The sequence below is a fragment of the Hyperolius riggenbachi genome, chromosome 12 (genome assembly GCF_040937935.1).
Source record: "Hyperolius riggenbachi isolate aHypRig1 chromosome 12, aHypRig1.pri, whole genome shotgun sequence".
Classification (NCBI taxonomy): Eukaryota; Metazoa; Chordata; class Amphibia; order Anura; family Hyperoliidae; genus Hyperolius; species Hyperolius riggenbachi.
The window spans coordinates 91,351,869-91,364,375 of record NC_090657.1 but is presented as its reverse complement, the minus strand read 5'-3'; the positions used below and the strand labels follow the sequence as shown (position 1 = coordinate 91,364,375).

The following is a 12,507-nucleotide window of genomic DNA, read 5'->3' as shown; positions in this document are numbered from 1 at the left end:
TGATATGTTATTACACTGTTAGTACCTGGGGAGGTAATAGGATGGTCCAGCACACAACATGGCTGTCTCCATGAGTGACAAGTATTGACAGCTGTTTACATGCCTTGCAATATTGATGTATTGCATAGTAGGAGGAATCCTTCTCCTGGGGCCTAGCATCCGTGCTATGTTCCTCCATGCTATCCTGGCTGCAAGGCAGAGGTAAAATGACTTCTCGGTCTGGCAGACCAATCTGCCTCCAGCTGTAATATAACATAGTCCATCTAGTTAATTTTGCCGATATATATTATAGTTTTCTCCAGTACTAAAAGGCTTACTGTATAATCCTGTCTCTGTATAGTGTCCTATGCATTAGGTTTTGCTAGAATTATCTCTATAAAGTGTCCTATGCATTAGGTAGCGCTAGAATTGTCCCTATATACCAATGGTCCTCAAACTATGGCCCGCAGGCCGAATGTGGCCCACCAAAGCTCTTTCACTGGCCCCCAAACACAAAATGTATAACTTATAGATGTGACCCACTGCACCTTCAAATATCGGTGCCTCGCATATAGAATTTGGCCCCACTCATCCACATGCTGTAGAAGCCAGCGAGCAGTCATGACTGAATGGCTGCTTGGAGTTCTCCTCCAGGCACGATTGGGGGGAATCAATACCTAGATTCAATTTAATGTTTTTTAGCATCATTTTATGTATGTTTTGGCCCTCAGCAGTCTGAAGTATGTTGACCCGGCCCTTGACCGAGAAAGTTTGGGGACCCCTGCTTTATAGTGTCCTATGCATTTGGTAGTGCTAGAATTGTCTCTATATAGTGTCCTTCCTATGCATTAGGTAGTGCTAGAACAATCTTACTAATATTATAAATGTGAAAGTTTGGATGTTTGTTACTCAGTCAGGCAACAAATGCTCAAGAGATTTTAATGAAATTTGGCACATACATAGTACATTACCTGGAATATCATATAGGATACTTTTTATCCCCATAACCAAAAAGTGGGTGGAGACAAATGCAAATTTCACTGGGAAAATGTAAACTGCAGCTATTATTACACTGTTAATGGCAGGGTTCTCAAACTTTGCACAGTTGATCACTGGGTAACTGGGATTAATTTTCATAAAAGTGGGTGGAGCCTACAAAAGCCAATCAAAATGTACCTATTGATTTTCAAGGGGAATATTTAATTGCTGCCATTCTTGCGCTGTTAATGGCACAAGCCTCAAACCTGGTACAGTTGGTCATTAGGTGACTGGGTTTCAAATTCAGAAAAGGGGTGGAGCTACAAACCGCCAATCAGATTTTTTTTCATTTCAATGTGAATTATTGATGCAAAAAACCTCAAAGCTCACAAACTTGATCATTGAGTAACTGTGTGTTAGTTAGAAAAAGTGGGCGCAGCCAGCACTAGCCAAATACATACTCGGGCAAAGCCGGGCCATCAGTGGGCAGAGACAAATACAAATTTCACTGGGAAAATGTAAACTGCAGTCATTCATACCCGGGCAACCCTGGGCCATCAGCTACTAATTTCATAAGTGTATCTACCAAGAGATAGACCATTAAATGGACTATCATTGTTCAAAGATAATTTGATATTGCAGGGCAAAAAGAAAGATGGAGTACAAGTTGCAGTGACTCAATGGCCCGTCAGCTATCTGTTAATGAAAGATGGATTTCTGGGTAAATGTTCTTTGCTATTGAAGGTGGCTCCTTAGACTACACAGTACCTACAGATCCTATTGATATGGTAGTGCAAGGAGCAGTAATAATGAAATCAAACAGAATGGTCAATCAGATAATGGGCATTAAAGTGCAGATCACAGTACATGGGAGGAATAACCTATTCAGCATCTCTGCTACGAATGTGATTGTCAGTGGATTATCTATAGATGATGCACTTATCTATTGCAATCATTTTCTCTGTGACTGATTATTTCAAGTGCATTTTCTTGTCACCCGATAGAAGGAATGTAAAGTTTTGTCCTAACAATATCAATGCAACACAAGGCATTTTGCAATTTATTATTAAAATTCTCTTTTGTTTTGCCTTACAGTCAGATGCAATTTTCTACATGATTCAGTTTATATCGTTCATTTTTGTAACCAAGGCAACATTTGGTGCACAGAAATGTGTATTTTCTCAGTATATTTCCTTCAGTAATACTACAAGGATGTTTTTTCTCTTAAACAAATGTTTCATGTATTTTGAGAAACAGAACTAAGTGTATTTGTGCACTAAACAATATAGTACATTTGGACACTTTTGGAGGCAAAGGATCCACTCTATACCCATGAACTGTATTAGAAGAGCTGCATATGCTCATTTGAGCCCTTGACCAGGGTCTGAATCCTGGCTCAAGCTGGTACGTAAAACAGTAAGGAGTCTTAGGGCAAGGCTCCCTTATGAACCTGGTGGAGCGTGCCCTAAGTGGCTGCAGCCCTTGAACCCTTTGAGTCTGCCAGAAGAAAAGCACAATATAAATGTTCTGTGTCTTGTCTGTGTCCTTATGTTGCCAGAGAACTTGTATGTGGTGTCATGGTGCTGATTGATACTATCTGTATTTTACTCACTGTCAAACTGACAGCATTAGTGTTCATACTGGTTCGAATTGTTGTGGTTGGGGTGTGTCCCCATGATAACAGCAAACGGTAGACATATACATATGGATGGTTATGTAGGTTGGGATTTGTTGTTTAACACACAGTGGGGCCAATTATAAAACAACAAGCACATAAAGAAAATTGACACGGTTCATCAAAGTAACCAATCAAAATCTTAATTTGGTTTAAACAGTAACTGTCAGGCATAAAATCAAAAAGCAATTCTTTATTTCTATCTGGTAAACAAGTAATAAACATGTTAACCAGGCATCCAAAACTTAAAAATCACTCTTATTTTTCTTCTCCATAAAACATCACTCCCCAGTTTCCCTGACTCTTATTTGGTACATTGCCGCACGGCATGCTGGGTTTTATTTTTACCTTTACCCTCAGCCTGATAGCTGAAGCCTCTTTCCCTCCTGTTTCCCCTCCCACACCTCTGTTCCTCTCTGATTGGCCAATATTTCTCATGCTGAGAAGCTGCAGTCACACAACGACAATGCACTTTCTATTGCAGAGCTGGGTGGGCGTGTCTGAAGTCTGGGAGGAGGGCAGCCAATGCAAACACAGACAGAGTAAGAGAGGAAATGATGTCAGGATTGCCTTCAAGATAGAAAGAGTCAAGATTGGAAATCCTAAGAAGGATTTTTTCTTATTTTACTATAGAAAAATTACAAAAATCAAACCATGGACAGTGCAATACATATGTTATGTAAGTAGAGCAAGTATTTATCTACTTTTATATGTGTTTTTTTTCTGAGATAGTATGGCTGACAGCTCCACTTTAATCGCTACAGCCTGAAAGGAATCACAAGGTGAAAATAAACGGATGAGAAAAACAATTGTATCTATCCTCCTCCAAAAAAATAATGTTTTTAGATATCTCAGTTTTATTTTATTTTTAAATCAACTTTTTACGTTTTTACTCTTTCATTGTCTCTGTTCAATGACACATGCCCTGAAGTATGCCAGCACTAAAATCTATGAACTATTGGCCCTTTTTATATCTTTCCTGCTATCAGAAACCATTTTCTACCAGTAAAGTGTTTTATGGCAGTAATTCCTTATCCTTATTAAGGTGCCCATACACACATTGATTTGATCAGGAATCACTGATCGAAACAGACATAAATCAATTCCTTTAAATGTTTGATTTTAACCAAAAATCAATTGAATGTATAAATCGTACAAGACCATAAATCTATATCGATCGAGGCAGGAGCGGTGATAGATTGACGGCCCATAGCCTTGTACTGCATCAAGCAGTGTGACACTTTGGTTTGATTGATTTTGAATAGATTCCCTGCTGGAATCTAAGAAAAATCGATATGCAATGTATGGTAGGAATCAGTTCCTTCTGAATCGATTCCTTTCAAAGAGGAATCGAGTGCTTTGGAACATTGGGTGGAAATCTATAGACAACATTTATAATATTGCGCTTTTCTCCTGGCGGACTCAAAGCACCAGAGCGGCAGCCACTAGGATGCGCTCTATAGGCAGTAGCAGTATTAGGGAGTCTTGCCCAAAATCTCCTCACTGAATAGGTGCTGGCTTACTAAACAGGAAGAGACAAAATTCAAACCCTGGTATCCTGTGTCAGAGCCCTTAACCAGCACGCTATCCAGACACCATCTATGTGTGTTGCCAGCTTTAATGGTTACTCTCAGAAACTGCTTCAGTTTTCCTAGCACTTGATTTTGTAAATCAGCCTCATTATTTCTTTCTTTTTCTTACCTCCAGATTTAATCTGCATATGTTCTGCTTGATTTCCTCAGCTTCAGCTGCTAAGATTGGGTTAACAAGGCTTATACCTGAGAGGAAAAAATATACAAGTGTTATGCGTTTCTGCTTGCTTTATAAAACAACAAATCGGTCATCGGAGGCTGACAAAGTGATGATCAAATGATTCCACAAAAATTCTCAAAAAGGGGAATCAGGGGCGTAGCAATAGGGGGTGCAGAGGTAGCGACCACATCAGGGCCCTTGGGCCAGAGGGGCCCCAAAGGGCCCCCCCTCAAATACAGTATCAGCTCTCTATTGGTCCTGTGCTCAAATTAATCACTTCTATAGATACTTTGAATAGTGGTAATCATTAACAAACTGTTCCCCATCCCCTTCTTGCACCTCTGACACTGTAGTTGACTTTTGGCAGGTTTTTGTGTGCAGTAGCAATTGTTATGTATAGAGTGCTGGGGGGGGGGGGGGGGGCATTGTAAAACTTGCATTGGGGCCCACAGCTCCTTAGCTATGCCACTGGAGAACATAGAGAGTATAGAGGTGGATACATTCTTCTGTGTTTCATGAAGTGTTAATTAGAAGTAAAATGTATGAGTAAAAATGTAAAATGCATGGCATCCCATGAAAAAGCTTAAAGTGAACCTCCAGACTAAAAATCTACTCAGCAACACTGAAAAGGCTTGGTGTTTCTTTAACAGTTTCACAGCATCAGAAGTTTGTTCTTCTTACCCAAGCTTCATTTTTTGCTGCACAGAAGAAAACTGCCCGGGCATTTTCCCCTGATACTGTGCAAAGCATGATGGGATTTCTGATGTTGTTGTTCTCGTTCTGCTGTTTTGGTGCAATTTTTTTTAAAATTTTGAAATTTGAAGCCTAGTGCCCGAAGCTGGGAGGGTGCTGCTCCCTGTCACCTCCTTTCAACCAAAAATATGGCTGCCCCCATGAACAAGATGGATGCCCCCATGAAATCACAAACATTTGCCTGTTCTTTTAGAACAGGGTAGGTAAGAGATTATATTACCTATGTATTTTAATTAACATGACTAATGTAACTTAATGGCAGTATGTTTATTTAGGCTGAAGTTCCCCAATAAGAAATAAAATCATTTAGTTACTTATGGCACAATAAAGACATTGTGAGAACAACAATGGATAACTACAATGTCGTAAGCATGATAAAATATAATAGGTGTAATACACGAGGCAGCTGTGGCGAACAGCACCGCCGCCGCAGCTGCCTCTATGCGGCCATCCGTCCGTTCGGCGTCTAGGGCGCCGAGGACGGAACGTTCTCTGGTGCAGGGGGTCGCCGTCTCGTCTCGTTATTATGCGGGGAGGAAGCCCGTCAGCTGACCTGTAGGTCGGCTGACGTCAGAGGAGTCCCACGGCGCCCAGGATTGGCTGATGGTAGGGAGGCATGCCAGTGGGGTCTCCTCTGCTTCTTAAGCCTCCGGGCTTCATTTACACATGGTCTGTTGTCGTGAATACTCTGCGTGTTAGCGCTCAGACCTTAAGCTAGATCCCAGGTGTTGATGCTAAGGATTTCACACCTATTTTAGGATATTGCTACCTTGTTACTGTTTATTTGATTAGACTCGTTCCCGGGTGTTGATGCCAAGGACTTCACACCTAGACTAGGATATTGTATTGTATTGTTCTCCTGTGTATGACTCTTAGCTATCCCCCCTGACTCTGATCCTGCTTTCCGTTCTTGTACCTTTGCCTATATGCCTTGTTGTTGCTGAACCTTTGCCTGATTACCGACTACTCTTCTGTCTCACGATTCTGTACTGATACTTACCTCTCTGTTGCTGAACCTCTGCCTGATTACCGATTATTCTCCTGTCTCACAATTCTGTACTGATACATACCTCTCTGTTGCCGAAACTTGCCCGTCAGACCATTCTACTCACCAGTGGGCCCTCGCCACTGGTGAGGTGCTAGCTTCACCAGCGCCTCTGGTGAAGTTATTATTTTGTGCAGTCCTGGTTGTGTCTCCTAGGCTGCAGTACAGTCTGACTCACCTGCTCCAAGGGTGATCACTCGGCTGCAGTACAGTCTGACTCGCCTGTTTCCAGTTAATCACTAGTTCAGTACTAGTTGTATCTCATAGGCTGTAGTACCGTCTGAGTCACCTGCTCCACGGGTGATCACTTGGCTGCAGTACTTCCTGAATCACCCGCTCCATGGGAGATTCGGCCTCTTCGATATTGTTTTCTCCAGCCTGCTGGAGCTTGTACTCTAGCGCATGCTCAGTGTACTGATAGTACCTCACCAGCCCCTCTGGTGAGGTCTCATTAAACTATTAAAGTTACGGTTGCACCTAATCACTACACACTCAGCTCTTTGTCTGCTATACTGGTATTATTGGTGATTCTGCAGATCACACATAATCAGGTATAGCGTCTGCATTATTGGTGATTCTGCAGATCACCACATAATCAGACATCTGAGCTACGACACAAAACCGTTACAATAGGTATGTATTTAGTCTCTAAAGTGTGAGGGTGCTGGGTCTGCGATAGATAAATAAATATATAGAATGGAATAAAGGCTGTGAAAAGGAAAGGAACCTGATAGATGGGGCACTAATGTTGTTAAGTTGATTTTAAAAAAATGTACTAATACTGTATAAAAAAGGAAGGCCAAGAATACAGAAGTTCTAAAAGATAAAGCAGGTAACTAGTTTGTAGAAGACTGAACCAAAGCTGAGATTTTAAATGTATGCTTTGCTTCTCATCCAACAATACAGCTAGAAATAATTTTAAGCACCTAACCACCCTGGCGTTCTATTGAGATCGCCAGGGCGGCTGCGGGAGGGTTTTTTTTAAATTAAAAAAAAACTATTTCATGCAGCCAACTGAAAGTTGGCTGCATGAAAGCCCACTAGAGGGCGCTCCGAATGCGTTCTTCTGATCGCCTCCGGCAATCAGAAGTAACAAGGAAGGCTGCAATGAGCAGCCTTCCTTGTTTGGCTTTCCTCGTCGCCATGGCGACGAGTGGAGTGACGTCATGGACGTCAGCCGACGTCCTGACGTCAGCCGCCTCTGATCCAGCCCTTAGCGCTGGCCGCAGGGCTCGGGCAGCTGGGGGGACCCTGTTTCGCCGCTGCACGCGGCGGATCGCCGCGCTGCGGCGGCGATCAGGTAGCACTCGCGGCTGGCAAAGTGCCGGCTGCGTGTGCTGCTTTTTATTTTATCAAACTCGGCCCAGCAGGGCCTGAGCGGCACCCTCTGGCGGTGATGGACGAGCTGAGCTCGTCCATACTGCTAAGGTGGTTAAAGGGACACTATGGCGAAAATTTGTAAAATATAAAATATGTGCAAACATAGACAAATAAGAATTCCCTTTTGTCCAGAGTAAAATGAGCCAAAAATTACTTTTCTCCTATGTTGCTGTCACTTAAAGTAGGCAGTAGAAATCTGGCAGAAGCAACAGGTTTTGGACTAGTCCATCTCTTCATAGGGGATTCTCAGCAAGGCATTTATTCTTTATAAAGTTATTCCCTAAAAAGGATTTAAACAATGGTGCTGGCCAGCTTCCCTGCTCGCTACACAGTTTTTTTTGGCAGTTGGACAGAGCAACAGCCATTCACTAAGTGCTTTTGAAAATAAATAAATCCCAGAGAATCCCCAGTAAAGAGATGGACTAGTCCAAAACCTGTGGCTTCTGTCCTATTTCTACTACCTACTGTAAGTGACAGCAACATAGGAGAAAAGTACCGTATTTTCCGCCGTATAAGACGCACTTTTTCTCCCCAAAAAATGGGGAGAAAAAGTCCCTGCGTCTTATACGGCAAAGGCAGGGAATCCCCGACTTACGGACGCCCGCCGATACGAACCGCCGACCCGACGCAATCGGGGATTCCCTGCCTTGCATGTGTCCCGCTGTGAGTCCCCCCGCTTATCTCCACCCACTACTGTGTCACCGGGTCCCCCCTGTGAGAAGCGGCAGCGGCAGAAGCTTACCTCCTCCATCTAGCCCGCGGCGATTGAAGACATCCGGCTTCTGTGGGCGGCTTCCTTTAAGTGCCGGCTTCTAATGACGCGTAATTGATGACGCGTCATTACAAGCCGGCACTAGAGGAAGCCGCTCACAGAAGCCGGATGTCTTCTATCGCCGCGGGCAAGATGGAGGAGGTAACCTTATGCCGCTTCTCACAGGGGGGGACCCGGCGACACGGGGGGGGTAGAGAGACAAGCGGGGGGGGGGGGACTCACAGCGGGACACAGAGTGGGAGGGACAGGAGGACACCCAGGAGGACACTTGGGGGGACGCTTGGGGGGACAGGAGGACACTTGGGGGGGACAGGACACTTGGGGGGACAGGAGGATGCTTGGGGGGACACTTGGGGGGACAGAAGGACAGTTGGAGGGGAAAGGAGGACAGTTGGGGGGACAGGAGGACACTTGGGGGGGGGGACAGCACTGACCCATGGGGGTACAGGAGGACACCTGGGGGTAACAGGAGGACACCGGAGGGCACCATTTGGGGGAGGTCATGTACAAGACACTCCTGAAATATGGACGCACCAGGTTTAGTTTATTTTATTTTTTTTCCTGGTTTTTGCCCTCTAAGCCTAGGTGCGTCTTATATTCCGGAGCGTCTTATATGGCGCGAAATACGGTAATTTATGGCTCATTTTACTCTGGAAAAAATGTACTTCTTATTTGTATATGTTTGCACATATTTTAAATTTTACAATTTTTCGCCGTGGTGCCCCTTTAACAAGCATTGACATTAAATGAAGCAGGAACAAGTTACTTTGAGAGGTTTTGTTGCTTGGCAAGCTTTAAAAGTGTTTTTCCCCCAGATAATGTGAAAAGTAGGTAAGAAGAGATAATTCTTGAGCTAAGTTTTTTCTGAAGCAACCCCTATGTGAAGTACCATGTAGGCAGCCCCACATCTCCCCATTGTACAGGAAATAGTATGGACTCCTACCATGCCAAAATCACTGGCTATGGAATTTACAGCTACCTCTATACCATAGAGCAGGGATGTCCCACTCCAGTCTTCAAGGTCCAGGTCCTTACACATTTTGGGCACATCTCAAATTAATTGATGGGACTGAATCGAAACTCAGGAGAGGTGTGGTTCATCAAGAAGAACACATGTCTCAGTTCATTCTAAATACCGGCATGGAAATGGCTCTCGAGGACTGGAGTTTGACACCCGTACCATAGAGGATTACAGAAAGACAATATATACTTATGACGTATCATGTATCTGTAAGTATGTGTAGTTACAAGGGTTCATTTATCATTCAATATATAAATGTTATTCAGTTTTCTACAGTACGATGTAATTGAGGAAATTTTTGATTGACTGGGCAAACAAAAATAAAAATCAATGTTACTGTATGATGTATGAAAACAAGAATACCGCATTTTTCGCCGTATAAGATGCTCCGGAATATAAGACGCACCCAGGTTTTGAGGGCAAAAACCAGGGAAAAAATAAATATATACTAAACCTGGTGCATCTATATTGAAGGAGCATCTTGTAGGTGTTCCACCAAATTAATGTCGTCAGGAGTCCCCCATGTGCCCTCAGGTATCCCCAGTGTGGTCCCCATTTGTCCCCCATGTGCTTTCAGTGTTCCCCATGTGCCCTTAGGTGTTCCCAATGTGGCCCCCAAGTATCCCCATGTGGACTTATGTGCCCTTAGGTGTTTCCAGTGTGGCCCCCAAGTGTCCTCCATGTGCCCTCAGTGTCCGCCATGCACCCTTAGGTGTTCCCATTGTGGTCCTCAAGTGTCCCCCATATGCCCTTAGGTGTTCCCAGTGTGGCCCCCAAGTGTCCCCAATGTGCCCTCAATGCCCTTCATGTGCCCTTAGGTGTTCCCAGTGTGGCCCCCAAGTGTCCCCATGTGCCCCCAGTGTCCCTCATGCACCCTTAGGTGTTCCCAATGTGGTCCTCAAGTGTCCCCCATGTGCCCTTAGGTGTTCCCAGTGTGGCCCCCAAGTGTCCCCATGTGCCCTCAGCGTCCCTCATGTGCCCTTAGGTGTTCCCAGTGTGGCCTCCAAGTGTCCCCCATGTGCCCTCAGTGTCCCCCATGCACCCTTAGGTGTTCCCAGTGTGGTCCTCAATTGTCCCCCATGTGCCCTTAAGTGTTCCCGGTGTGGCCCCCAAGTGTCCCCCATGTGCCCTCAGTGTTCCCCATGCACCCTTAGGTGTCCCCAGTGTTGTCCTTAGGTGCCCCCCATGAGCCCGCAGGTGCCCCCATGTCCCTTTAGGTACTCCAGTGTGGTCCCCAGCTCCCTGTGTGGTCCGCTCCCCCCTTGCCTGTGTAATTAGTGTGGTGGCATGCATCAGTGTTGCCGCCCGTATCACTCCATGGCTCCCCGTGTGGTCCGTGCTCCACCCTTCTATCCTCGCTCCTCTAGTGAAGGCTTCTGCAATACACGTCATCAGTGAAGCCATCACTAGAGGAGTGACGAGAGAGGAGACCAAGTCTGCGTTCCCGGAGAGCACCTGGAGTTTAGAGTATGACTGCCGCTATGCTGACACCCAGGGGGAAGCGCAAAACACCAGTGGGGGGTGGGGGGTGTGGGGGAGCGCACATAATCGGGGAGGGGACCTAAGGCAAAGCGGCCGGTGAGGATAGAATGGGGTAGCGCGGACCACATGGGGAGCCATGAAGTGATACGGGCGGCAACACTAATACGGGCGGCAACACCGATGTGGCGGTGGGTAACGGGTTCGTATCGGCGGGCGTTTGTAAGTTGGGGATTCCCTGCATTTGTCGTGTAAGACGCAGGGACTTTTTCTCCCCATTACCTTTCTATTAATACATCGAGAGAGATTCAGTCATTCATGCATAATTAACCCATACTTTTTAATTCTTTAGATCACTACTTTTTACCTGTATCGATTATTCACACTGAAAGTAGCAGATCCTAAAAAAGATCACACAGGGCCCTGGGCAAAGCAATACCATCTATGATAAAATATGCAAATTGCACTCAAGCAATAAGTGCTAATTGGGTGCTGTGTCTATAATCAACAATGCCTACATATACAAGATGAGAAGCACACCAGCTATATGTTGCAGGCAAAAATGTATTCACTTAGATTTGTATTCACAAACATGAAGGAAACACTGGCCTGACATGTCAGTGCCAATCATAAGAATAACAACATAGTATATACATATGTTCAAGAGCATGGTTTAAAGGGATTAAGTGAACAATAGATGAATAAACTGTGAGAACATAAAACATAGACCCGTCAAATAATGCAATCAGAGAAACATAGCAGCAAGAGGACTGATGGGGCTATGAATCGAATGCAAGTGAATGCTTAGCATTCAACCTAAAATCCAATGTCCATTTGTATGGAGGAAAACCTCCTATAGTAGCTTTCAGAGCAACAGGCAATCCGATACATATAGCAAGCAGCCACAGTGAGGGAGAGGTGCTGTCTCTGTATATTACCCAGACGTCTGCGTTTCGGAGGTATACATTTCCTGTGTTTTCTTGGTATTTCCTTTATGCAGAAAGTGTTACTTACCACAGTGTAAATTTCTGCAAATGGGAATGTCACTAAAAGTACACACATTGCTTAGTGTGCTCAGTGTTGCACGTGACTCATGTATAAGTCGACCCCTATACTTTTGTTTAATGAGTCAGACCTAAATTTCTAGACTTATAGTCTAGTATGTACAGCACTTCTTATTTGTATGTGTTTATATATATTTTAAATTTTAAGATTTTCACGACAGTGGTCCTTTAAATTTTGTTTATGATTAATATCTATGGTAGGGTATAATGGCTTCAACCGTTCCGTTCCCAGTGTTTTCACCTTTATTAGAAGCTTCATTTAAAGATGAACTGGATATCACTAAGATCCACAAAGAGAATTTCTGTTGCAAAATGGGTAAGCAGAATTAATGTTTTAATAAATGTATTTAATGGAGCATTGACTAACAGGAGAACAGTGCGATAAGGAAAGTTTCCTTCTCATTTAAATGCTCACCACAGCACAGTTGGATGTAGTAGCTGACAAAGTTATTTTGCATAGCATGAAAGCAGCTGCTGGTTTTTTCTTTTTTTCCTGAGGATGAGAAGGCATCTCCCAGTAGGCTTCAGTCATAATTTGTGAACATCCACTTACTTTGCTTAATTAGAAAAGACACAAGACTGTTAATTTTATCGGTGCCACAGTGAATA

The 12,507-nt window shown here is 44.1% G+C and overlaps 1 protein-coding gene and 1 long non-coding RNA gene across 9 annotated transcripts in view; one reads left to right on the top strand and one right to left on the bottom strand.

The window, feature by feature from the left end:
• Positions 1 to 12,507, top strand: part of LOC137541048 (uncharacterized) — a 617,426-nt gene that overhangs the window by 99,556 nt on the left and 505,363 nt on the right. The gene's annotated exons all lie outside the window — the stretch shown is intronic.
• KCNH4 (potassium voltage-gated channel subfamily H member 4) overlaps positions 1 to 12,507 on the bottom strand; it is a 323,258-nt gene that overhangs the window by 2,408 nt on the left and 308,343 nt on the right. Inside the window, exon 15 of the mRNA XM_068262186.1 lies at positions 4,334 to 4,410. Within this exon, the coding sequence (XP_068118287.1) occupies positions 4,334 to 4,410 (77 nt within the window). The remainder of the gene's footprint in view (positions 1 to 4,333; positions 4,411 to 12,507) is intronic.